Source organism: Ursus americanus, chromosome 21 (genome assembly GCF_024610735.1).
Source record: "Ursus americanus isolate L20-20 chromosome 21, mUrsAme1.1.p, whole genome shotgun sequence".
NCBI lineage: Eukaryota > Metazoa > Chordata > Mammalia > Carnivora > Ursidae > Ursus > Ursus americanus.
Window position 1 is genome coordinate 5,490,046 of NC_142147.1, and position 27,215 is coordinate 5,517,260.

At 38.1% G+C, this 27,215-nt stretch overlaps 1 protein-coding gene across 1 annotated transcript; it reads right to left on the reverse strand.

Moving 5' to 3' along the window:
* Positions 1 to 73: 73 nt before the first annotated feature.
* On the reverse strand, positions 74 to 27,164 carry VPS35 (VPS35 retromer complex component). Its single transcript, XM_045772748.2, has 17 exons — positions 27,072 to 27,164; positions 20,659 to 20,757; positions 19,328 to 19,424; positions 18,441 to 18,564; positions 17,686 to 17,868; positions 15,587 to 15,800; positions 14,302 to 14,385; positions 13,324 to 13,433; positions 10,055 to 10,151; positions 9,803 to 9,951; positions 7,818 to 8,025; positions 7,257 to 7,412; positions 5,287 to 5,409; positions 2,561 to 2,740; positions 1,820 to 2,059; positions 1,190 to 1,333; positions 74 to 545 (listed from the first exon to the last, which is right to left on the reverse strand). The coding sequence occupies exons 1-17, from the start codon at positions 27,072 to 27,074 to the stop codon at positions 366 to 368; spliced, it is 2,391 nt and encodes a 796-aa protein (XP_045628704.1). The 5' UTR covers positions 27,075 to 27,164; the 3' UTR covers positions 74 to 365.
* Positions 27,165 to 27,215: the final 51 nt, after the last annotated feature.

Sequence of the window (27,215 nt, forward strand, 5' to 3'; positions counted from 1 at the left end):
GTAATGAAGGAAATTACACAATCAACAAAACGGAATAAGGGAAGAAGAGCTTCATTAGTAGCTAAGTTGGTGGTTTGTTTTTGCTTTTTTTTTTTTTTTTTTTTTTTACAGACCACACGAGTTGTAAATAGCAGATCCATCATGCTACCCGGGGTGATCAGACAGACTGAACACTTATGAAGTGAATAACTTTATTAAGGTCCTGAAGGTGAGTGTCTTGAGGTGCTGGGTAAAACACATCACAGGTAAGAACGGGAAACCTACCTCAGCATTTCTGAAAGGCACAATCTATGGAAGGGAAACCTAGTATCATAAAACCCTTACTGGATGTACATGGAAAAGAGTATGGTGAGCCTGTTTCCTTTTCAAAGGATGAGACCTTCATAAATTGGCCCCTCAGATTCTGGTGATTCCCGCCTCAAACGCAAATGCTCCAGTGTGTTATGAAAATGTTTGTTAATCTGCTCTGTTTCTTCACTGGACTCAAGATTTGGGAGATCTTCTCGAATCTTTTGGATAAGCTGGTTCAAAACCTGAATTGTGACCTACAAGAAACATGTACAGTTAGACAATCAAGCATGTACCATATAAAAGATATAAGATAATTCAATAAGAATGTTTTGAGGATCTTGTGTTCCTCTCAACAGTCACTAAAGTAATTATAAAAAAAAAAAAGAGATGAAAACATGATTCCTGGTTTGAGCAACAACTGCTGGCAATTCACCAGAAAACAAACAAAATGAAACAAAAACAAAAAGAAAAAAACCCCCCAAATTTAATAAAAAACAGAGCATCGCGAACCAATAAAAGAAAAGCAAAATTTAATTTAACCTACAATCTTGACCAACACTGTATTATTGCTAAAAGGATATTCCATTTAGGAATTATTTTAAACTTATACCTAATGACCAATCAGCCTACTATATTTGTAAACTATTTTGTGTTTTTCAAACAGACAGTGACTATTTTTATAAAATATTCATGAACAAAAGAGATGAGAATTTTCTTGCACACAAGGAGTTCTTCCCCTACAGAATGAAAGAGACTAGTAGGTACATTCTCCAAACTCTGACCCTTGTAAACAAAAACGAAAGTACCGAGGCGATAAACTTTTCTATGTATCAAACTTCTGAAGAGGAGCAAAAGAAGATATTAGCTCACTAACAATTTTTTATTACAGTTTGCTTACCGCATCATTTTCCTTTTCATAAAAATAGATATATCTGTTCAGAATTTCTATAAAAAGTTGCACTTGTAAAGAGGGGTCCATGCATTGATTTGCTATTTTCAGAGCTTTCTTTAGGCATTCCATTACCCTCTTGCCTCCATGAAGCTAGAATAAAAGGGCGAGGGGATTGCAGGGTGGGGTGGGGGGAGTATTAAAGAGATTAATGAATTACAAATGTCCCGTTTCACACAAAGAATAAACATAACCCTGCAGTGGCTCTTAGGCATTCAACCAATTTAAATCCTCATTTTTTTTTAAAGCACACAGCTACATTTACAAATATAATTTGTTTTATATATTTATATGTTAAATGTTTTATATTTATTATGTATACTTTTTAAAGGCAGTGGTATAAACTTGCTGTATTACAATATCCTCAAAGTGGGGCTTCACCACAGGATGTAACTTTCTATATATTATACATCACTGTCCATTTCATTTCTTTTAATAAACAAAGCAATTTTCTTTCTACACTGTTTCTTTCTTTCTTCCTCCAAATGTTTCAGCTCTAGTGCACAAGGGCCAGGGCAGCTATTCCCTGCTAACGAGCCCACTGCCTGTAACACGATCGGTAATGACCTTCCCCCTTACCTCCTCCCCATTTCTGTCTGTGTTTCTGCCAGACCAGAAAAGATGTGCACAGGTGCTCACAGCTCGGCCCTGATCGGGTTTCTTCAGAAGTTTGGATGCAGCAAGTGCACACTGAGTCCTCAAAGGCTCATGATTCTCTTCACTGAAGCACTTCATCCTCTCAAAAGTACCAATGATCAAGGTGATGGCAGCCAGCTGTGCTTTGGAATCACTGATTTCATCTTCATACAGAGAAAACGCCTGGTGAACAAGAAGCGGAAGAGACCTTTACTACCATCTGTTGGAGCATTTTCTAAAGTACTTCCCACCAAAACTCCCATCTTGTGAGATGCTCTGTAGTCCCTTCAGATCACAACATGCTGACCCCTCCCTTGGAGAGACAAAAGACACAGCTGATACAGGAAAGATACTCACAACTTGCAACGAGGACACTTGTTTTATCTTTTGTTTAACCCAGAGTTCCCACGCTGGATTAATAAAGGAACTTCTCACTCCATGAAACACTCATGCCAAGACCCACCTGGAAATCTTAAATCTCATTATAGCACCTAGTAACTGATCCATCTTCCTGCTCCAAACCAATCAATACGACTGGAGTATTATGGAGTCCAAGATGGTGGGAAAGGGGTAGTTACCAATTCAATGAGCAGAAAATCCATGGGCACTACCACCATAACTACAACAGGTGACTGAACATAGCAAAACTGATTAAACAACACAAAAAGGAGAAAAGACCATCACCTGGGACATAAATTCATATGCTACTGTTTCATGATTTTCAAAACCAATTTCTCCAGCAGCTAGAGCCCCTTGAAGAAAAAGTCTTAAGGGTAATTCTGCCAGCTCTGCTTTGATCAAAGCACTGATAGTCTGGTGAGCAAATGAAAAAATTTTCTGGCATTTCTTTTCCCATTTGTCATCCTAAAAGAGAAAAAAATAGTTTAAATAACCTTACTGTCAAGATTAACTTGCTCAAGAATATTCATATGAAGCTTCTATCACACAGGGAAAGCAGGAAAGCTGAGCTCAAGGTTCTCCTGTTCTCCTCCTCCTTCTCTGTCTCATTTATGAAGCACACAAGTGAATCAAGCGCAGTATCTTCTCAAAACATCCATTTGTGGTTACTGGCTTTGTAATTTTTGTATATTTGGCATTTTGTTTTTTCTCATCAGAAAATCAACACACACCCCAATTGGACACAATTAGGAAAATAAACAAATGAATTTTAAAAACTGAAATCATCCCTAAATCTACCACTCAGCAATAATCACTAATAACATTCTGATGTTAATACCTTCTTTCTTCCTAAGCAAATGTAATGTAACTGCGATCTCTATTCTGGTTTTGTTTTCTACTTTATAGTAACTCACCAGAAGAGTTAAACTGGGTTCATGCTGCATATACTTGCATCAAACTTCTTTTCCTTCGCTTATTTTGTCATAACAATTTTCCTCTTGATACTAAGTTACTGGTAATCACTTTAATGACTAAAAAATATTCCACACACTGCAAGTAGCATAATTAACTATTTCCTTTTGGACATACTCTGCAATACCATAATGAATGCTAAGCTCTATATACACAAAGTTTTAGTGAATCCCTAATTATTTCCTTAGTATAAATTCGTAGAAGTGGAATTATTAGTTCTTTTAAGGCTATACTTACATACTGCCAGTTTTTTAGAAAGACTGTACTATTTCACAGGCCTACCATTACTAGATGAGATGAATTCTCATTACACCACTGCCACTGCAAACCTTCTTTTTCTTTTCTCTTTACCAGTTTGATTTCTAAGACAGAGGTTCATTGTTGTAATTACTAGTGAGGTTAAATATTTTATCCATGTTTGACCATACAAATTTCTTATTAAAGCAATCAGTTCTTTTCGTTTTTAAAAGAAGGTAATCAGGCGCCTGGGTGGTTCAGTCAGTTAAGTGTCTGCCTTTGTCTCAGGTCATGATCCTGGGGTCCTGGGATGGAGTCCCACATTGGGCTCCCTGCTCGGCAGGGAGTCTGCTTCTCCCTCTACCCCTCCTCCCTGCTTGTGCTCTCGCTCTCGGTCATGCTCTCTCTCAAATAAATAAAATTGTTAAAAAAAAAAAAAAGAGGATAATCATCATAGACTTGCTACAAGGATTAAATGCAATAATCCAAGTATATAGATAGTCTTGGGCACAGTATATGGCACACAGTGAATGCTAGTTGCTATTTCCACTGTTACATTCACCAAAATTCATACACAGAATGCTGGAAAAGGGACTAAATGAGCAGATAGCATAATAAAAACTGGCCAAAAGCTGCTATGTCAAGCTGGCAGGTATACTGAATAAATCTTATTTCTCCACTATGGGAAAAGTAAGCTTACTGAGGTTTATTCGTTAACACTAACCTGACTGTCCAACTTTCAGGTACATCAGATTAAAGTATTTTCTATAAAGCTATTATCATTGAAGACTTAAGCCATGATTCTGCTTAAGGAATAAGTACATACAAAATGTACACAATTCATAAAATTACTCAATTTCAAGTGCTTTTGAAGAGAGGTTATAATGATGCAATGCTAGGCCCTTTCATGAGGCAAAACTACCTTGAATTAGATCTCACCTGTTAGTACTTGCAACCGCTGCATGAAATTACTGTATCACTTTAGACTCTAAAAAAGTAAAAGCATTCTTAAAACTAAAGCACTCTGAGCCAATTTTGTCATAAGCTTATCAATGTCTCACAAGTATCTTTATTTATTTTTTTAACATTTTTAAAAATTTATTCATTTGAGACAGAGAGAGAAAGAGTGTGTGCATGAGCAGGGGACAGAGGCAGAGGGAGAGGGAGAAGCAGACTACCCGCTGAGGCAAGATACCCCGCCACCGCCCGCCCCCCCCCCCCAATAGGGCTTGATCCCAGGACCCAAGATCATGACCTGAGCCGAAGGTAGATGCCCAACCATCTGAGCCACCCAGGTGCCCCTCAAGTAATCTTTAAATACAGGAAAACTTATGGGGCGCCTGGGTGGCTCAGTCGTTCAGCGTCTGCCTTCGGCTCAGGGCGTGATCCTGGCATTCTGGGATCGAGCCCCACATCGGGCTCCACCTCTGGAAGCCTGCTTCTCCCTCTCCCACTCCCCCTGCTTGTGTTCCCTCTCTCAATGGCTGTCTCTATCTCTGTCAAATAAATAAAGTCTTTAAAATAAATAAATACAGGAAAACTTCCAGCATAAATTTTAACTGTTTTAATCTTTCATTTCTAAGTGTTTTCATGTGACCCCTCAGCTAGGATATGCAATTTACCAACACACTGTTAGGAAAACTTAATACAAGATGTATACTGAATTGATTTACTGAAGCCGGAATTTTATTATACCATTGTCTATTTTTGTATATGTTTGTAATTTTGTATAATAAATAATACACACACACAAGAAGAAATAAAGAAAAAAAAAGCAGTGACATACTTAAAAGTAAACCCACCACTTTAGAATTCTCTTTGTAGCGAAACGCCAGCTGGTAAGCTGCAAATACCAAGGGTGGCAGTGTGAAGCGAATCCGTTGATTTCCACCAGCTCCAAAATGTTTTCGTGCTGTGTTTAAAATCTGACCAAAAAAAATTCCCCCAAAATATTAATCTTCCCTGCACTATGATTAATCATTTATAAAATTAAATGAGGGCTCTAATCATTGTCATTGCTACCATTTTTTACTACATTTGATGTACCAGGCTTTACAGTAGGTGCTTTACATTATCTCATGGAGTAATTGACATCACAACCAAGACAGATAGTCACCCCATTTCACAAATGAAGAAGCCTGAGGTTCAAAGAGGCTGCATAATGTGCCCAAGGTTTCACAACTAGTCAGGGGCGTAGACAGATATTAACGTTTTCATACACACACGTACAAAGTCTGTATGTTGATAGAGACTGCAGGCTCTGAAGACAGACTTATATTTAAAAGTCGATTAACACCTACTACCTGAGTGACCCTGAGCAGATTATTGACCTTCTCTTAGCTATAAAAGTTTCATATGAAAAATGCAGTGGTGGTGGTGGTTGGGGAGATCAAGTAATACATGTGTAGAGTTACTAGTACCTGACAAAAGGCAAGGGTGCAAGGGCTCAGGAAATGTTGGTTATTACTAGGATGCACAATAGCAATGTGTGTACTGTTGGCATGTCTTACCTCCTGACTCAGAAAAAAAAGACCATCAAAGTAAAAGGAAATGGAAATAAACTTTAAAGGAGCCATTGTGAAATAAACGTTAGGTTGTTTTCGAAAAACCGCAAGAACTCATGAAATACTTTTTAATAGTATGACACAATGTGTGACACATTCAGGTTTTGTGAATTTCTCTGAAATAACAGATAAGAGAATGCATTCCCCCTTGGGAAAATCAGAGCTAATGATCCTCCCTTAAAGGTCGCTTCGTGCATAGGTATAATCAATTGGCTACATGTGGAAGGCATACTTCCTACTATTACATTTGGAATGCAACAAAAAAGGAAAACACATGTAGGCATGTGTGTATGCGAGACCCGGAAACATAAAGGAATCAGTTAAAGTATTTGAACAATCAGCCAGTCACTGTGTACAGATCACACACAGTGCACCGAGTGTGACCCTAGAGTGCCCAGAATGTTCATCAGTAAGTCAAAGACTCTCACACTGCCAACAGAAATCAGCTGCTTCTTCACCCTGCTGATGAAGGAGTATAGGAGTGCCAACTCTAACAAAGGAAGTCAACAGAAGGAGAAAGTCAGGACTCAACCTCAAATAAACTACACTTTGCCCAAACAATAATTAGACTGCCATCTGTGCTACCTTTCTTTAAAATAAATCATCCAGATCAGTCACCAATACTCCTACTCAAGGAACATGGTATTCGTTTCACCAAGATTTATTGAGACTAATGATAAAGAAAGGGGAAACCTCAACTGATTGTTCTTTACCATGAAAAAGGGGTTAGAAAAAGACAATTTGAATTTTAAAGTCTTTTCATATATTTTCAATGTGGCAAACACATACAACTTATATTTTCAAACCTTGGGAACAGAAATACAATTGAATATATGCAATATATATAAGGATTGTTGCTTATACTTTAAATTTTATTACGATAAACAACTGGACAATTCTAAAAGCACCATAGTTCAAAAAGAAAATGAACATGGAAGAGTACTGAACACCCAACTAAAGGAAGATAGGTTTTCTGCAATTCTTAAGAAGTCTTGAAAGAAACTAGAGCAACCAACTTGTTTCCCATAAGCTCACAGTTATGAGTTTCTATATACAGTGAAAGTCCATGAATGTCACTTAATCTCTTAGTCAGTTGCAAGTTTTTCAAAACTTTCTAAGACCACAGCTGCATCAGACCATTTGAGGCACATCTACACGGGATTTCACTAGGAGCTATGAAGGTGTATGATAACTGAGTTAACTCATACCAAGTACTGCTGGTCAGGGTCCTCAGACCGCAGAAGATGAATGAATCTGCCCACAAGGCTCTGCTCATCAGCAAAGTCTTCGGGATCAGGGTCTTCTATGGGCTGATCTGGCTGATCCTGAATCAATGTGGATACCAAATTCATTATGGAGTCCACCTGTAACATGAGAGATGCAGAAAACCACTGAAGTGAAACCATCGGTATATAAAGTCACGGTCAAAAGTGTTTCCAATTGTGTAAAGTCACCAAACAGTATTGATGTAATTCCTTTTATTGTAAGAAAGTTTAAGTATGCTGATACACATATGGACAAGAATCTGGAAAGAGATGCACCAAATATTAATTAATAGTAGTTATTCTCTTTCTGGTGGGATTATACTTTTATAATTTCTTCTTTATATACCTCTAATTTCTAATTTACATGAGTAAGCTCATTGTAACCTTTTTTTAGTATTAAGTTACCCTCTTCTTCCATTTCATGTGTGAGTCTCAAGACCTAAAATCATTACTACATTTGCTGTCTCTGCTTTCCTAATATATAGCATGTTGGTATTCTCTTACCTGGTCTTGAGAGACAATTTCTGTGTTATAATCCAGGACGTTACTAAGCACGTAACAACTCATGCTCTTTCTGGACTCATAGTCAAAGTATTCAAAAAGTGGGTGAAAATGTTTTAATTTCAAGACTGTTAAAATATTGTTGTAAGTGTCAACAGGTATCTTCAAAAGCCTGGTGAGCTCCTTTGAAACTGCACTACTGGTAGCAATACTACAAAAAGAAAAACAACAGCTCTTTAATGAGTGAAATTAACTTTCAATATATACAAATACACTCATTGCATAAAAACTTAAAAATTTTCATTATACATTAAAGGAAACAGGTCAGGTAGATCACACCATCTCAAAATACTCCAACGGCCTCCTTCTGAGAAGATACAGATGCCTATCTAACCTATCTAAACACAAACACGTATGCATCTGTTAACGTTCTCGTAATACAAAATAAGATGTAACAATGTCGAACAGGTTGTACAGCTGGAGTTAAAATGACTGTCTAGAATTTGACATTTTTAGGAAAGTATTTTAAGTGGTAGTTAAGTTCCTGGCAGCCAATAAATACTGTATATTCATGATGAAAGTAAGTAGGGAGAAAAATCCATGCAGAACTAGCAACTCCACAAAATAGGAAAAAACCTGCTTCTTCCACATCAGATGTGGGTGATCAAGGAAAAGCAGGCTGAATTTAAGGTAGCGGCTCATAGGGGCGTTCTGTGGGGATGAGGCATATCTGGGCATTCGTAAGACCTTTAGAGGTTAGGATTTCTAATTCTTTGTCTAATTTTACTTTAAAACTTACTTGGTGGGGGAAGATACGGATACATAATTTAATTTTCTCTTGCATTTAACATTCAAGATCCGGATGTTTTTCAGTTCACAAAAAATGGAAGTAACCAAAAGAAGGGGGGGAGGGTGAATAAAAAGAGGTAAAGGAGAATAAGGCACCCTCCTAATGCGGCTAAACCACAAGAAGGGGGATGAAAAAGAAAAAGATTATATGGGGTAAAATTACGAATAACAAGGGTAAAGGGAGAGGGGCTGGCTTGACCCCATGTTCAGATGCAGTGCAGGACAGGGCAACGAAGGGACGGCTGGGGAAAGGCAGAGGTCAGAAGTGTGCACAGTGGCCACTAGAGGGTGCCACAGACTAGGACAGCACAGCTGAGGCCCCCAAACAGGCAACAAAATAGACTTTCCTTGATGGTATCAAAATCAAAGCTCAACACAGAAAAATATTTTAAACCGATTTAATTTCCACACCTTAAATATACATATGCTCCTAATTTTTTACAACTTATTCATCTCTAGGAAACCACTTCCTATGGAAACACTACTTAACATAAACACAGCTGACCCATGAACAGCATGGATTTGAATTGCGCAGGCCGACTTATACATGGATGCTTTCTACAAATACAGTACAATAAAATGTATTTTCTCTTCCTATAATTTTTAAAATAACATTTTCTTTTCTCTAGCTTACTTAATTATAAGAATACAGTTTATACTATGCAAAATGTATAAAATATGTGTTAATCGACTATTACTGGTAAGGCCTCTGGTCAACAGGTCATCAGTAGTTAAGTTTTAGGGAGTTAAAAGTTATAAGCAGTTTTTCAATTGCACGGAAGGTCAGTGCTCCTAACCCCAACATTGTTCCAAGGTCAACTGTTCAATTCCTTACCAGTTTGAAAACTAACTTATTCATATATCAAAGGGGCTTGAAATGGACAGACTCTGGTCCATGAAGACTACGTATAGTCCATGAGTGCCACTATTTGATCAGTGTACGCAACCAAAAAATTGGTTGCTACTTTCTGCCCTGATTAACACCAAGCATATCAACCTAACAAATGCTAACATTTCAAAAGCAATTAAGAAAAATCTAGGATTAAAAAAAGACCTTTTTTTTTTTTAAATAAAATGTAAAATCCTCCCTCTCCCTCTGCCCCTCGCAGGGTTTTTATAAAAATGTAACTTTGACTTACTGTTCAAGGTTGAGCTTATTAAATATTTCCACTGTAGTTTCTAGAACTTTATCAACATAGTCCACACGATCAGGGTAACACTTCATAGCAAGATTAATGAGAGAGACTTGTAAAGACACAACATCCTCCGAAGGCATGTCTTGTCTAGACTGAAACAAAGAAACCACAGAATTTATTTTAAACAATCACAAAAAGATCTACCAGCTGAGAAGTTTCAAAGTTTTGAGAACTTAGGAGAAAAGCCATACAAACCTGTATTACTGTAGCCACCTGCTGTGAAAATATGTCAAAAAGTTTAATATCTGCTGGGATTCCAGGTCCATCTTCACGATGAGCAAATAAAGCTAATCTGAAAAAGAAAATAATCTTTGTTTTAACAAATACAGGGATTTAGGTAGTGGGATCATGGACGACATTTTATTCTTTATACTTTTCTGTATTTTCTACAAGGTATTTCTCCTAGAACATTAAAAAAGATTTTTAAAAAGGACATGGAATGGAGCCAGTTATTCCCTCAATTCATTTTTTTTAATCAAGTTCTTAATTCCATTAGAGTTAAGTGTGATATTAGTTTTCGGTGTACACTATAGTGGTTCAGCGCTTCCACTTATCACCCAGTGCTCATCATGACAAGTGCACTTCTTAACCCCCATCGCCCTATTTCCTCCATCCCCCCAGCGACCTCCCCTCTGGTAACCATCAGTTTGTTCTCTAGAATTAATCTGTTTCTTGGTTTGTCTCTCTTTTTTTCCCCCTTCGTTCATTTGTTTCTTAAATTCCACATGAGTGAAATCATACGGTATGTGTCTTTCTCTGACTTATTTAGCTCAGCATAGTACTCTCCAGCTCCATCCATGTCATTGCAAATTATGGCTGAATAACATTCCATCATGTATATGCCACATCTTCTTTATCCATTCATCTAGCCATAGACACTTGGGCTGCTTCCATAATTTGGCTATTGTAGGTAATGCTGCTATAAACATAGGGTTGCATGTATCCCTCTTTGTTTCTGTATTTTTTGGGTAGATATCCAGTAGCGTGACTGCTGGATCACAGGGTAGTTCTATTCTTAAGTTTCTGAGGAACCTCTACACTGCTTTCCACAGTGACTGGATCAGTCTGCGTTCTCACCAACAGTGTAAGAGGGTTCCTTTTTCTCCACATCCTCGGCAACACTTGTTTTTTGTGTTTTTCATTTTAGCCGTTCTGACAGGTGTGAGGTGATAACTCACTGTAGTTTTGATTTGCATTTCCCCTGATGCTGAGTGACGCTGAGCATCTTTTCACGTGTCTGTTGGCCATCTGGATGTCTCCTTTGGAGAAACGTCTGTTCATGTTTTCTGCCCATCTTTAAATTGGATTATTTGGTTTTTGGGTGTTGAGTTTTATCAGTTCTTTATATATTTTGGATACTAACCATTTATCGGATATGTCACTTGCAAATATCTTCTCATTCAGTAGGTTGCCTCTTAGTTTTGTTGACTGCTTTCTTCACCATGCAGAAACTTTTTATTTTGATGTAGTCCCAATAGTTTTTTTTGCCTTTATTTCTTTGCCTCAAGAGACATATCTAAGAAAGTGTTGCTATGGCCAATGTCAGAGAAATTACTGCCTGCACTCTCTTTTAGGATTTTTATGATTTCAGGTCTCACATTTAGGTCTTTAATCCATTTTGAGTTTACTTTTGTGTATGGTATAGGTGGTCAATTCATTTTTATTTTATTCATTTGAAAGAGACAGAGAGAGACACAGCCAGCGAGAGAGGGAACACAAGCAGGGGGAGTGGGAGAGGAAGAAGCAGGCTCACAGCAGAGCGGGGAGCCCAATGCAGGGCTCGATCCCAGGGTCCTGGGATCATGCCCTGGGCCGAAGGCAGACACTTAACGACTGAGCCACCCAGGTGCCCCTATATGCCATATTTTATACCATACATAAAAAGATTTTCAACAGCCTGATTTTGCCATATTCTTTGAAGCTTAATCAAGTAGATCACAGATAAAAATGCATTAAAGTGACAAATGTATTTAACAGCCATGATTTTAAAGAGCAATCTTTAAAAGATAAATCCCATTATTAGCTTCCATTAAGAGTATGCCCAATTTGGGGCACCTGGGTGGCTTAGTTGGTGAAGCGTGTGCCTTCGGCTCAGGTCATGATCTCAGAGGGCTAGGATGGAGCCCCACACTGGGCTCTCCACTCAGTGACGAGTCTGCTTCTCCCTCTCCCTCAGGGATCCCTCTTCCTCTGTGATCGCTTTTGCTCTCTCTCAAATAAATAAAATCTTAAAAAAAAAAAAAAGAGTATGCCCGATTCATATATAATTCTTCTGCCCAGATTTAAACTGGTGATTTAGAGAATTTACCACATAAATTCTTAGACTTTAAACTAATAACTTAGGTATTTAAAATATAAAAAAGGTATCTGCAGAAATAAATCTTCACTTGGGTTCCTGGTTTCCTAAGGTCAATGATGTGTAAGCTAAGAAGCAGAACACATATTATATACTAGCACTCAGCACAATTGCCAAGCAGGCACTCACTGAAGTGATTGTCAAAGGCCAAGTTTTATACTTTTAACCAAGACCAATGCCTAAAGAAATAAAATTTAAACCTAAGGAGGATTTATTAAACATATTTAATACTTCAAAATTCTTCTTTAAAAAAATGTGATAGAAAGATTAGCTGAAGATTCTTTTTTAAAAATTTTTTTTAAATTATTTACTTAGTTATTTGAGAGAGTGAGCAAGAGAGAGCACAAGCCAGGGGAGGGGCAGGGGGAGAGGGAGGAGTAGACTCCCCGCTGAGCAGGGAGCCCCATGTGGGACTCAATCCCAGGACCCTGGGATCATGACCTGAGCTGAGGGCAGACACTTTACCGACTGAGCCACCCAGGCCCCCTTACCTGAACATTATTATTATTATTATTTTAGATTTTATTTGAGAGAGTGAGTGAGCGAGCTAGAGAACATGAGCAGGGGGAGGGGCAGAGGGAGAGAGAGAAGCAGACTTCCTGCTGAGCAGGAAGCCCAACATGGGGCTCAATCCCAGGACTTCGGGATAATGACCTGAACAGAAAGGCAGATATTTAACCGACTGAGCCACCCAGGTGCCCCCCTTACCTGAACATTCTTAATCATCTCTATCTAATGGCTACTTGATTAAGAAAAAAAAAAAGACTCCAAATCACTTCCCACTAAAAGGTAACTTTCATTACTGTAAAAAACAAATTTTGTTCTTCGAATTTGTAAGATTTAAATAATGGATCTGTATGACATTGCCAACTAAACGTCTAGATTAAAAATATTCATTATCTCCATGCCTCCTGCTAAACCTTTTCATGCCTAAGCTAGGCAAGCACCTGGTAGATACTCATACTTATAGAACTAAACTGTTCATAGTATAATTGCTTTAAAATCATTACTATAATACAGATGTAACAGAAATAAGTAATTCACAAAAATGTTTTAAATTCATCAGTCCCCAGTCAGAACCCTGCCCTCCAGTGTTGGAAGCACTTACCTATCAATTAAAGCAATGATTATGTTCTTCACATTTACATTTTGGTGTAACTCAGCACAGGCCCGGAGAAAAGGATTCAAAGTTTGAAGGTGGAATTCATCAGGAAAAACCTGAAAATCAAATGATAATTAACTGACACAAGTAAAAGTATTTCACATTATATTCTGGACTTATGGTAAAGTTCATATTTGTGGAACAATCGTTTTAATCTTACACAACTAAATTTAAATACATTACTTTTGAGCCTCTTTAAACATAAGCCCAGGTAGAAATATTCCACAAAACAAAGTACCTCTACGAGTAAACTAAAATTAATGAGAACTAGAGAACTTGGAGGCTACTCTTTCCTACATTTTGGGGGTAAAAATACATCAATACAAAGACCAAGTTATCAGTAAGAGAAAATAATTCTTTACTCAGAACAGCTTTTTTTTTTTTTTTTTAAGATTTATTTATTTCTCAGAGAGATGCAGAAAGAGCACAAGCATGAAGAGCTGCAGGCAGAGGGAGAAGTAGCCTCTCTGCTGAGCAAGGAACCCGATGTGGGACTTGATCCTAGGACCCCAGGATCATGACCTAAGCTGAAGGCAGATGCTTAACCGACAAGGCACCCAGGGGTCCCTATTTTCTTTTCTTCCTTTTTCTTTTTTTTTAAAGATTTATTTATTTATTTGAGAGAGAGAGAAAGAGTGTGTGTGCAGGCGAGCAGGCACTCGAGTGGGCGGAGGGGCAGAGGGAGAAGGAGACCAGCAGACTCCCCACTGAGCCCGGAGCCCCATGCAGGGCTCGGTCCCAGGACCCCGAGATCATGACCTGAGCCGAAATCAAGAGTCAGATGCTCAACCCACTGAGCCACCCAGGCGCCTCAGGATGGCTTACTTTCTATTCCAAATATCAAAATTTTTTTATCAAAACAATGAAAATTAATGAAGGACAAAATGAGTCCTTTTAAAAGGTAAAATAAATGTCCCCGCCTACCTGAATAATACACTCCATGAGATACTCCTGAGCCAAAGCATCCCTGCAATTCACAACTTGCTCCAATATGCCAGTCAAAACAATCTAAAAGAAAAAGGTTAAGAGTTAAAACATTATTTTTAAATCCTAAGCCACTCCTCTAACATATTTAAGCTATTAATTTGAGAATCTTATTTTAGATTTTTCCAACCCATACTTACTTTTTAAATTAAACTTTAACATTTTACAGAAGAATTTTTAAATAAAAATTTAAATAATTTCTGGACTTCTACTTAGGAAGTCATTTAGGATGAAGTTTATTTTATCAATTTTTTTTCTCTTTTATGATTTTGCCTTTTGTGTCCTAAGAAATCTTTGTCTAATCCAAATCATAAAGATTTACTTTGTATTTTCTTTTTTTTTTTTTTAAAGATTTTATTTATTTATTTGACAGAGGAGACAGCTAGCGAGAGAGGGAACACAAGCAGGGGGAGTGGGAGAGGAAGAAGCAGGCTCACAGCAGAGGAGCCTGATGTGGGGCTCGATCCCATAACGCCGGGATCACGCCCTGAGCCGAAGGCAGACGCTTAACCGCTGTGCCACCCAGGCGCCCCTACTTTGTATTTTCTTTTAAAAGTTTTATAGTTTTAGGTTTTATATTTAGGTCTCTGATCCATTTTTTGAGTTTTTCTATATGGTATGGGTCATAGTTCAAGGGTCTTGTTTGTACACAGATGCCCAATTGTTCCAGAAACATTTGTTGAAAAGGGTACCATTACACTTTTATCAAAAGTAACTTATTATGTATGTGTGAGCCTATTCTGGACTATCTTTTCCAGGGCTGAGAAAATCTAGCTCAGTGTCTGCTTTTGTAAATCACTTCCAGATTGTCTGTTGTTGCTTTTCAATACAACTGCAGAGTTTAGTAGTTGCAGACAACATGGCTTACAAAATCAAACAATACTTACTATTTGGTCCTTTACAGAAAAAGCCTGTTGATCTTGGCTTTATTCCCCCCACTGATTCATGTGTTTATCTCTTCCACCAAAATCATATTCTTAATGCAGCTTTAGAGTAAATCTACAGTACAATACAGTCAATTTCAATTTAAGAAAAGTTGGTATCTTGGTAATATTGAGTCTTCCAAACCACAAACACAAACTGAAAATATATCTTTCAATTTACTTGTCTTTTAGAGTGGTTTTCAATGTAATACTATTTAATAAAAATATTTTAATTAAAAAAAAACAGACTTCAATTCATATGTCATGACATAAGAAAAGGTAACAAGTAAAAGGGTATGTACCTGTTTGTAACGTTCCACATTTACACCTTCCAACTGACTGAGACGCACCAAATTTGTTCCCACTAAAATTCTCAGTTCTTGTCTTTCTCGTTCTCTTTTTTCTCTATCTCGGCTGTGTCCCTGATGCTGCATTCGCACCCAGAGCTTGTTCATCTCTGCAAAGTTAAGTAGCACAAAATCCATGGAATCACTGATATCGCCAGTCGTTTCTTCACTGCAAAGAGAGAGTTGAAAAAATTTTCACATACACTATTTACACTATAGGACCAACTTAATATTATCGTTCTTTGTGCGTTTCCTTCTTATCTCTTTCATACATCGATGTTTTCTAGAAGAAACTTTCAACTTCATTGGTTTACTGTTCAATTTCAAGGGAAACAGACTCAAGAGAAAAAAAAATACCAGGGAAAGGACACAGTACAGGTGTAAAGGAACAAAAAACTCCCCCATTCCCTACCCTGGGTCAACTCGTTCTCACAGCAACTCCATTAATTCAAAAAGCCTTAAAAAATAATACTTATAATGTACTGCTAACTATGCCATTTTTAAAAGATTTTATTTATTTATTTGAGAAAGAGCATGTGTGTGGGGGGAAGGGCTGAGGGAGAGGGACAAGGAGACTCTGTGCTGAGCATAGAGGCCAATGAGGGACTCAATCCCAAGACCCTGGGATTATGAGCCGAAGGCAGACACTTAACCTACTGAGCCACTCAGGCGCCCTAACTACATTTTACTGTTGAACATTTTACATTTTCAATTGGAATATAAGCTTTGTGAGGGAAGAGACCATGTATTTCCCGCTTATTTTTCATCTCCCAGGATAGGGAACATAGTTTTCAAAATTTTTTAATGACTGCCTAATTAGACGCTCGAAATTGACAGTCAAATCATAATAAGACAAATAACCTCACCATCTTCTCAACATTGTTAAATTTTTACCTTTTCTATACCATTTAACTTAATCACGTGCATGGTAAATTTTTATATTTTTTTCTCTTAAAAAGGAACTGATACAGATACACTAAAAACTACTGAACTGTATACCTTAGAAATAAATGAATAAATGAACTTAAACAAGGAGTGCCTGACTGGCTCAGTCAGTAGGACATGTGACTCTTGATCTCAGGGTCTTGAGTTCAAGCCCCATGCTGGATGCAGAGACTACTTAAAAAAACATTTTTTTTTAATAAATAAACTTAAACAAAAGGAATTAAAGTCCTCAATTTAGGAAATCTGCACATAAACAGTTCACCTAGTTGGCTGCAGACCACAGCTGGCTGACCATCTACCCCTATGTGGGACACAAGTACAATGGACGTGGATACTGGAACACTGGTCACACAAGAGACAGGGCTCTCACTGAACGGCTTTTGTTTTTTCTGGAGTTAATACGCAATTTGTGTACAGAGATAATTTAAATCACTTATATCATCCAGGGTATCTAGCAGTCCATAAATGACAAAAACTAATAAGACATTCAAGAAACAACATGAGAACTAGCTAGTTCACAGAATAAGTTAAGCATATATCAGTATTTCATCACAAATACAACTTCAAAATACAACTCATTTAAAAAGCCACAGCTTCAGGGCGCCTGGGTGGCTCAGTCAGTTAAGCATCTGCCTCCAGCTCAGGTCATGATCCCAGGGTCCTGGGATCGAGCCCCATGTCGGGTTCCCTGCTTAGCAGGGAGGGGGAGCCTGATTCTCCCTGTCCCGCTTCCCCTACTTGTGGTCTCTCTCTGTCTCCTGTTCTCTCTTTCTCTGTCAAATAAATAAATGTATAAAATCTTTAAAAAAATAAAACAAATATAAAAAGTCACATCATCAAAGAATATTTAATGTAATGGGAAAATGCTCTCATAAAATTATGTTTAATGAAAAAAGCAGGTTCTAATAATCGACATAATTGTAATATGAGTACATTCTGCATCATACCACATATGTTGAAGAATTCTACATCACAAAGGAAATCTCTTCAAAAAATGCTACAGGTGGGAGAAATATTGATATTTGTTTTTTTCTGTACACTTTTCTATACTTATTATATATTCTACAACAAAAAGTATAACAACTAAATCAAAAAAGAAAATCACTTACTCTGTTGGCTCTCCTTCATCAGGCAAGATGTTTCTGGTACACTGAAGGAGATAGTTCCGAAGAAATAAACCTCTCAAGGGATGCTGTACACCACGACACATCTCTACCAAATCCTTCAAAATATCTTTCCTGGACTGAGGAAACGACTTGACGTATACAACTCCAACTGTGATCAACAGATAACTAGGGGAATTGTAAGGAAACATTTGATTGAAATATTCATAAATAAATACTCAAGTCAAGAATCTGATTCTGTCTAAACACACTGAATCCAAACATACTAAGCAAGACAGGGACCAGGTTTTTCTGCACAATGAAAAAATATCTAATCTAAAATATAACTACTCACTAAGCTTCCACCAATCTACATATATATTTACATACAAATTACAAACATATATATTTACATACATATACAAATATATGTATAAGTATATAAATATGTACACACATATATACACACGTAAGTATCATTATCACTTTTAAACACACTAGTAAGAGAACGTCATACTAATTTTTCTAGTAGTCAAGACATTAAACAAAATAGTATGACTACTTTTTCTATTTCCAAAATTCCTCAATTATCCATATAAAAAGTAAAATTAATTATACCTTAAAACCTTAAAAGAAAACCCAGAATATCTACCAAAATGTTAACCTCAATTTGTTAAGAAATTAAGTAACCTAAAAATTGGTTTTTAAAAATCAAAGTGGAAAATGCAGATATAAAAGCCTTCAGATTCTCAATTACTTACAGCCTTGGGATAATGTTTCCAGCATACTGTACAAGTTCATAGAGATCTGCCACTTTTCTTCCTTTAGCAAATTCATCTGTCAGGTAGACTTCCAAGTAGTGTAGTTCATCAGAAATAGCCATATCTTTTAATTATGATTAAGGACTCAAATAAAGCTAAGCAAACCTAAGCAACACCCTGGAACTTGTTGGGAGTCATTAAACTCTTGGGCAGATATCTTAAACGTTAGTCCTTTAAGAGAACATGTTTAAGAATATGTTTCTTTATTTTAAAATAAGGGTTTTTATTCACTTATACGTAGAATCTAAGAAACAAAACAAATGAGCAAAGAGAAAAAAAAACAAACATAAAACAAGAAAGAGACTCTTAATTATAGAGAACTGATGGTTATCAGAGGGGAGGTCGGTGGGAGATGGATGAAATACGTGATGGGGATTAAGGAAGGCACTTGTGATGAGCACCAGGTGATTCAAATAAAAACTTGAAAAATAAATAAATGAAATAAAATAAAATACTAAAAAAAAATAAAATAAGGGTTTTTAAAGATGTCTGGTAAAGCAAAGCAGTAAAAATAAGGATTGCCCATCAGACTACTAGAGGGTTTTGAAATGGCAAATCATTGAATTCATTTTCATTTCAGAGTCCTGCATGACAAAATCTAAGGATTTTTCAAGAATCAACTGCCTAAGAGCCTCAATATTCTTCATGAAGGGAATAAAAACTGAAATACAACAAGAAGTTTAAGCATGGAAAAAGGGTTTCTGATATTAAGTTTTTCTTTTTCTCACAAACTTAAAAAGAAAAACTTAAAAAGAAAAAAACAAAATATGGCCTTATCAAGAAAAAAGTATGATCAACATGATCAGTCTTCAACATTCAAAAGATACAAAGTTCATAGTAGCTCTTTGGTGATAACATAGAAGTCCGGAGTTCACCAAGCATATTAGAAGCATGTTTCAGAGCATCCATAAGCTTGTTTTTGTCCTACGGAAATACCAAGAGAATTGATGGGAATGTTTAATGTAAATAAACATTTACCTTGGATTTGTTACACAGTATATAGCACTTAAATTATTTTCATCACATAACAATCAGGTTTAGTTTCACCTTGCCTTCTCTCTACTGAGAGAAAAAGATTCATGGCTCCTCAACCAGACTGCAAAGCTTAGAAAGTCTTACGTAACTACGACGATAAACTTCCTGGCATAACTCTAATCTTTTCAACCCCCAGTGACTATAAAAGTAGCTCCATTAACGCACATTTACCTGCAATCAAGAGAACTGGCATATTAATTCTTTTAAAGCAAGCTACTATCCTGACAATGGCTTTGTCATAGGTGTCTGAAATAACCATCCCTGTAAGTATGCTTTCCTCCTCACAATGCCCATGTGTCGCACTGAACACATACATGCAGACAATGCCTTTAAATACAGGAAACCATATTCATACTCAGAAAAAGAAAGAAGCAAGCAATAATCAAGCTCCATATCCACCCATTTTCTCCATTCCAAGACATTTTTTTTTGCAAGGAAAAAATACAACACATATAATTGGTGAAAACAGCATATTACTAAGCTTTAGAAATTGTGAGACACTTTACAAAGGTAAGATATCATCATCAGAGCAACTTATAACTTGAAGTCCCAGCCTATTTGGTTCCATTTCTTAAATTTTAATGCAGAGAATCTATAGTTTACACACAGATTATTTCCTACCCTGTCTTTTAGAATATGAAAACACAGAAATTGATGGAAGTATAATTTTCAAGCCTGTTGCTGCAAAAAATATCTATCTATTCAGGATGGAAACAAAAGACTTGACAGAAAAAAAGCTGAATAATGAAAGGCATTTAAATATGTTCGTTCAACAAATATTTATTAAGCACCCATTATATGTCAAGTACTCCTCAGGTTTGAGGTATAAAACCAATGAGAACAGTAACTGAGGTCAGATATTGGTACAGTGAGAGAAGGTAGGGTCTCTTGTCCTCAGGGAGCTTCCATTCTGGTAGGGAAGACAGACAATCCCAAACCATAAATGCAGATGCAAGCAAACAGGGCTCTCTGCTGAACTGTTCCATGCAGTGTGCCTGAGGGAGGTGAGGTGGAAGATGTATGCCGGAAGACACTGAAGATCACGTTTAGCGGAAGCAGGGGTGCTACACGTCCTTACAAAACACACAGACTGCAATTCTCCCTCCCATGGTGACATTCTTACCAGGCATCTCTTCATCTGGAATGACTGGACCTTCACAGCCTGTATGGCTTCATCCAAGAGCTTTTCCTGCTCATCCTGAGGTGACTGCTGTGTTGTAGGCTGAAAAATATAAAATACTTCCATTAATGTCTCATTAGCACTCTCTTCTAAAAATCTGTTACTTCTGGAGTTCTAGCCATAGCCCTTTTCCACGGCTTTCATAAAAGGCTCCTTTATCTATTTTTGACAACTACTGAACCGAGAGCTATACCCAGTCACCCAGGTTAATAGCATACTAATGCTGAAGGAACAGTAATGTATAGAGAATCTCTACTCTCTCAGAAACTGAGTCAACATTCTTGTAGCAGGTTGGCCTCAAAAAATATGTGGTGTTAGTTTGAATCCAACCACAGAATATACCCATACAACCAATTTAATCCTTATGATAGGTACAGTCTCACCCAAATCTCTAAAAGCCTTTTTCTCTATACTACCTCTCGTCTACATTTTAGTCTAGTATTAGATCAAGAAACCAGTTTATGAAACACTGACCTTCTCAGGCAATATGTAACAAGAGACTAAAGAACACAGAAATAAAATAGCGGAAATTATTATTAGTGACTGATAGAAGACTGTAAGGAGTACTCTCCTCAAGTACCTACCTTATCATTTTAAAAAGAAATCTACAGCCATAATGGACAAAATATATCTAGATACTCTTCTCTTTCTTACCAGCAAAACCCTACTTGCAAAATTAATTAGATCTACCGGTCAAACAGAATTAACCACTCCATCCTTTACATGTAAAACACTGTGTTTACACCTCTACTGCAGCGTGCATTCTACTGTAATTATAAATGATGGCCACTTTGATGTCCTAGGGACCCAACACTGCCTGACACATAATAGATGCTTCATATATGTTCACTGTATGAATGAATGAGCTGGTTTTAGAATGTTTAGGTAATATATTTAATAAAAAATGGCTAAAGAATCAACAGATTGTGGTGCCTGGGTGGCTCAATTAGTTAAGTCTCTACCTTCAGTTCAGGTCATGATCTCAGGGTCCTGGGATCGGGCCCTGCATCAGGCTCCCGGCTCAGCAGGAGTCTGCTTCTCTCTCCCCTCCCCCTATTTATTCTCTCTCTTCCTCTCTCAAATAAATAAAATCTTAGAAAAAAAATCAACAGACGAAAGGTTAAGTTGTGGTATATACACATATATAAATACGTATACTGGAATACTATTCAATCATAAAAAGGAACGAAGTAGCGATATATGTGACATGAATGAAACTAAAAAACATTATGCTAAGTGAAAGAAGCCAGACACAAAAGACGATGTATTTTCTGAGTCCACATGAAATATCCAGAACAGGCAAATCATCCACAGAAACAGAAAGGAGACTTGTGATTACCAGAAGGGAGAGTGGGGGAATAGCTACTTAAATGAGTACAGGTTTTCCTTTGGAAGTGATAAAAATGTTTTGGTACTGGACAGAAATGGTGGTTGTGTAACACTGCAAATGTACTAAATGCCACTGAACTGTTCACTTTAAAATGCTTCATCTTGGGGCGCCTGGGTGGCTCAGTCAGTTATGCATCTGCCTCCAGCTCAGGTCACGATCCCAGGGTCCTGGAATTGAGTCCCGCATCTGGCTCCCTGCTCGGCGGGGAGCCTACTTCTCCCTCTACCTCTACTGTTCCCCCTGCTTGTGCTCTCTCACTCTGTCAAATAAATAAATAAAATCATAAATAAAATCATAAATAAATAAATAAATAAATAAATAAATAAATAAATAAATAAATAAAATGGTTACTATTGGGGCGTCTGGGTTGAGCAGTCAGCTCTTGATTTCAGTTCAGGTCACGATATCAGGGTCCTGGGATTGAGCCCTGAGTTGGGCTCCATGCTCAGCGGGGAGTCTGAGGATTCTCTTTCCCTCTGCCCCTCCCCCACTGGTTCTCCAACCCCTCTAAAATAAATAAATAAATCTTAAAAAGAAATAAAATGGCTACTCTTACGTTATATGAATCTCAACAAAAAAATGACTAAGGGTAAAATGCCTTTTACACAATGAGATGGAAAGGAGGAAGGCAAAGACTTACATATAAACATAAAAGTTAAATCTCGCCTGTTGTTATCTACGACAATCAAAACAGCACTGAATTTGAGATTAACAAAAACCACATAAAACCCATTTTTTAATTAGAATCACTTATCAAAATGGAAAACTTTTTCTTGGTCTGATTTTGGAGAGAGAAAAAAAATTAATAATACAAAATGTCAAGCATCTCTATTTTTTCCTATAGCAAATCTAGTAACCTGTGCTTCCCTATGACCACACTTCACAAGCATATACAAATTTCAAAGAAAAAGTTATGTCTTTTAAACTTAAAGGTAACCTTAATTTATACAGCAGAACTATTAGTGTAAAATATTGGTCTCAGAAGCAAAGACAACAACCAGCATCTGAAGATTCTGACTTAATGATATTCACTAGCCATCCTGGGGTAGTCCTCGGAGAACTTCAGTGACACCAAGCTATGGTTTGGATTTTTTTGGCTCTTTATCTCTAGATGCAATAGATTTAACAATTATTAGAATCAATGGATTTCATTAAGTTCGGATGACCAACTTAGAGATAAATATTGATACATCAGGAAATTTTTGTAATTACTTTTTTATTGTGGTAAAATATATACAACATATAATTTGCCATTTTAACCATTTTTAAATGTGCAGTTCAGTGACATTGAGTACATCCACACTGTTGTACGGTCATCACCACCAACTATCTCCAGTATCCTTTCATTGTTCCCAAAGGAAACTCTGTACACATAAGATGATAAGCCCCCATTCTCTACTGCTACCCCAGGCAACCACCATTTTACTTTCTCTCAGAGTCTGACCTCTCTAGGTACCTCATATGAGTAGAATCATACGGTTTTGTGTCTGGCCATTTCAAATTAGCATAATGTCCTCAAGGTTCATCCATGTTGTAGCATTTGTCAGAATTTCCTTTCTTTTTAAGCCTGAATAATATTCCATCGTATCTGTATACCATATTTTGTTTATCTATTCTATTGATGGGATACTTGGGTTGCCTCCACCTTTTAGCTACTGTATACAGTAACATTAATACAGCAAATAAAACTGTGGTTACAAAGAGACTACAGGGATGCCTGGGTGGCTCAGTTGGTTAAGCATCTGCCTTCAGCTCAGGTCACGATCCCAGGACTCTGGGATCGAGTCCCGCATCGGGCTCCTTGATCAGTGGGGAGCCTACTTCTCTCTCTGCCTGCTGCTCCCCCTGCTTGTGCTCTCTCCCTCTCTCTCTCGGCAAATAAATAAAATCTAAAAAACAAACAACAAAAACAAAAACAAAGAGACTACAAACAATTCTAAAAATATTTGTAGAGAATCCAATAAATTCAGTGATCTATAAACAAAACTTTAGCAGAATTCTATTTTGTATCAACTGGGTTTAAAATAGAAACAAATACAAAATATAGAAAATTACAGACTTATTACAAGGTAGGCTACAAATGAAGAACTAAAGCTATAATAAAGAAATGTTATTTTTAGATATTACTCCCAAGACAATGTAGTTATTATATACATGTAGCCATTATGTGGCTATTCTAAGGGAATGTCTTGATGTCCTTCCCGGGAAGTGTCACACAGAGCATCAACAGTAAGAACTGTTATGAGCATGCTCTCATTAAACACAAGCCAGGCAATCAATGTCTCCTCACTTATGGCAGTAGTTCTCCATTTATAAACGACTTTGTACTTATCAGTTACCTGGATGAGAGAAAAATGGAAACACTGAAGAATCAGGATCAAATTAACATTTGTAATAGGCTCACTTTAGCTTGAGATCCAGGCCAAACAGTCCTCCTAAGTCTATATAATTGTAAGGTTCAGAGAAAGTGATTCACCCTGAACAGATCACTTATAAAACTACTCTCCGTTCAAACAATGTGCATTCGTTTCCTCTTCTATTGCTATTATGAGGAATAAATGAAATGACACAGATACAGTTCAGAACATGTCTAGGACTTAGTAATAAGCACTTTATAGTGTTACCATTATTATTACACCCCCTTAGATATAAGCAATTATCTCCACCCATCCTAGCAACTTATATGATGATCCATCTCTTCACTGATATGCTGCAGATGTAACCTAACAACACAATGTAAATAACTATAAAACAAAAATAACCAATCTCAAAGATATAGAATTTCATCGTATTTAATGAAAGTACTATTTTTAAAATTATAAGGCACAAAATTACAACTGAAGTAGGGAGGATTAAGGATGATAAGGGCTTGGGAACTTCAAAATATAATTTGAACACTACACTGGTTCCAACTGCATTTACCAATACATTTCCCCAGGAATTCTAGGCTGGTACACACCATGAGTATTCACTTCTCCCAGCTTCAACTATTGGCAACACTTTTTCTTCTCCACCTGGAGTATTCTTTTCTTTTTAAATATTTATTTATTTATTTGAGAGAGAGAGAGAGAGTGCGTGCACTCACACACAAGCAAGGGTAGGGGAAGAGGGACAAGCAGACTCCCCACTGAGCAGGGAGCCCAACTCAGGGCTGGATCCCAGGACTACGGGATCATGACCTGAACCAAAGGCAGATGCTTAACTGATTGAGCCACCCAGGCGCCCCTGCACCTGGAGAATTTCCTTCCTCACTGTATCAGTTCACATATTACTTTCTGTAATCTTTTTCAAACCCCCTGGGCAGAACTCTCCCTCCATGACCCCACAACACTGAGTTGACAGTGCTAATAAAGCAATCCTCAGACTGTATTACATTAAGTTCCACAAGCATATCTCCCCCATTAGACTCTTAAGCTATCTGACAGCAAGGACTATGTTTGTTTCCAGTGCCCAGCACAGTCCATGATACTAGAAGGCATACAAGATGCTTGATGAATTGAATTGGATCCCAGAATTTTAGGACTGGGAAGAGCCAGAGAAGCCAACAGTCGTTTTCAGGTACAAAAATGAGACTCATAGAAGACTGAATGACTTGCCCAAGTCACAGAAACAATGACTGTGACAAGACTGATACCCAAGTTTTCTTTCTCAAAAATGTTCATGACGGCGGGACTGTGTGTCCTGCTCATTGCGCCAAACCGGTTCATCCAGCACAGAACTGAAGTGTATAACAGATCCCCAATTATTTGCTTTCCATTATAAAACACTGTAAATATCAATCCATAAATGCAGAGAAAGAGATAAACCCTAGTTAAAATTTTACACTGACCTTAAATCACTTTCCGATCGTAAAAATTCTGAGAAATAAACAAAATCATCTTGTATGGCAATATAGTATATGAAAGTAGTACATGTCGAACATTTAATCCTACTTTCCAGCATTAACACATTTAAAGTGAAGTCTGTTTCCAGGCTTACATATTTATAGAAACCTGTCTACATGAAGTGAATAATGAGATAATTAAAATTGCCATACAGCACGCCAGCATTCAAAAACATTATTTATACAGTGCAGACTATGTCAAAAGCTAACGAAATGCAAGCGACAACTTGCCTTTGTGGAAACTAGGCACATGGATTCACATTTTGAGGAAGTTCAAGTTTACAAGCCAACAGCCACACCACGATTTGCTGCCATCAAGAAGACACACTCACAAGAACGAATGCCTACTTCCAGCAAATAAAATACTTGGATTTCATCAATGGGGAGATATATAAGAGAGCCAGGGTGTCCAATGAACAAACATTAAAGGAAACGAAAAGTCTCCTTTCTCTCTGTCAGAATTAATGGATATCAGCACGAGTCCTTCCAGGAAATCCGCGTAAGCGAGTCCCTAGAATTCGCTGACAAACACCGCAGTGGAAGGGGGCTATGAGGCCGGAAAAGACCAGGGCACCATCTGGACCCTCCAGTAGGTATATCTCGCACAGGAAAGGGCGTGGGGCCAACAGAGCACTATCAGGCACAAAGGTGGAAACGCACGCCAGCGAGAGAGCAACCTCTGGGCGGGTCCCGACACCACCCCGAGTCTCAGGCCCTCCGCACGCCCCCGACCCAGCCTGACGCTCGGACCCGTCCCCTCAAGGCGCGGCGGCGGCCGACTCCGCTCTGAGGCGGCGGCAGGCCTTCACGGACTTCAGAGCCTCCAGGCCGAGACACCCCCTCAGAAAGGCCATCCCATTCCTGGGCAACCGCCGCGATCTGGAGCCGCCGCCCACCCCGATCTTGGATCAGCCCGCCTGCGGCCTTCCCCGGCCTGTCCTCATCCCGCAGGCCAAGCCCGGCTGGTCTTAGCCCTGATCGGGCTGTGGGGCACCCACTCCGCCCGCAAGGCTCCAGAGCGGTGGGAGAGCGCAGGGGTTGGGAGAAGGGTCGGCCCAGGGCCCGCCGCCCCTCAACACTCACCATGGCGACTCCCCTAAGCCTGCAGCAAGCGGCACCCACCCCGCGCGGAGCCTCCCGCGGTCAGGTGACGCTGCGGCCTCCTCAAACCCCTCCCTCTTTAGCCCCGCCCCCGCACCCCGCAGGCGGCTCCTCGATTGGCCCGCT

What these genes read in the sequence shown, in the direction of transcription:
- VPS35 (XM_045772748.2), bottom strand. An exon ending in ATCATTGCTTTAATTGATAG is followed by an intron (nt 10,152 to 13,323) that starts GTAAGTGCTTCC and finishes TTTCTTTTTCAG; the next exon opens with ATTAGCTTTATTTGCTCATC. An exon ending in AAATTGTCTCTCAAGACCAG is followed by an intron (nt 7,413 to 7,817) that starts GTAAGAGAATAC and finishes CTCATGTTACAG; the next exon opens with GTGGACTCCATAATGAATTT.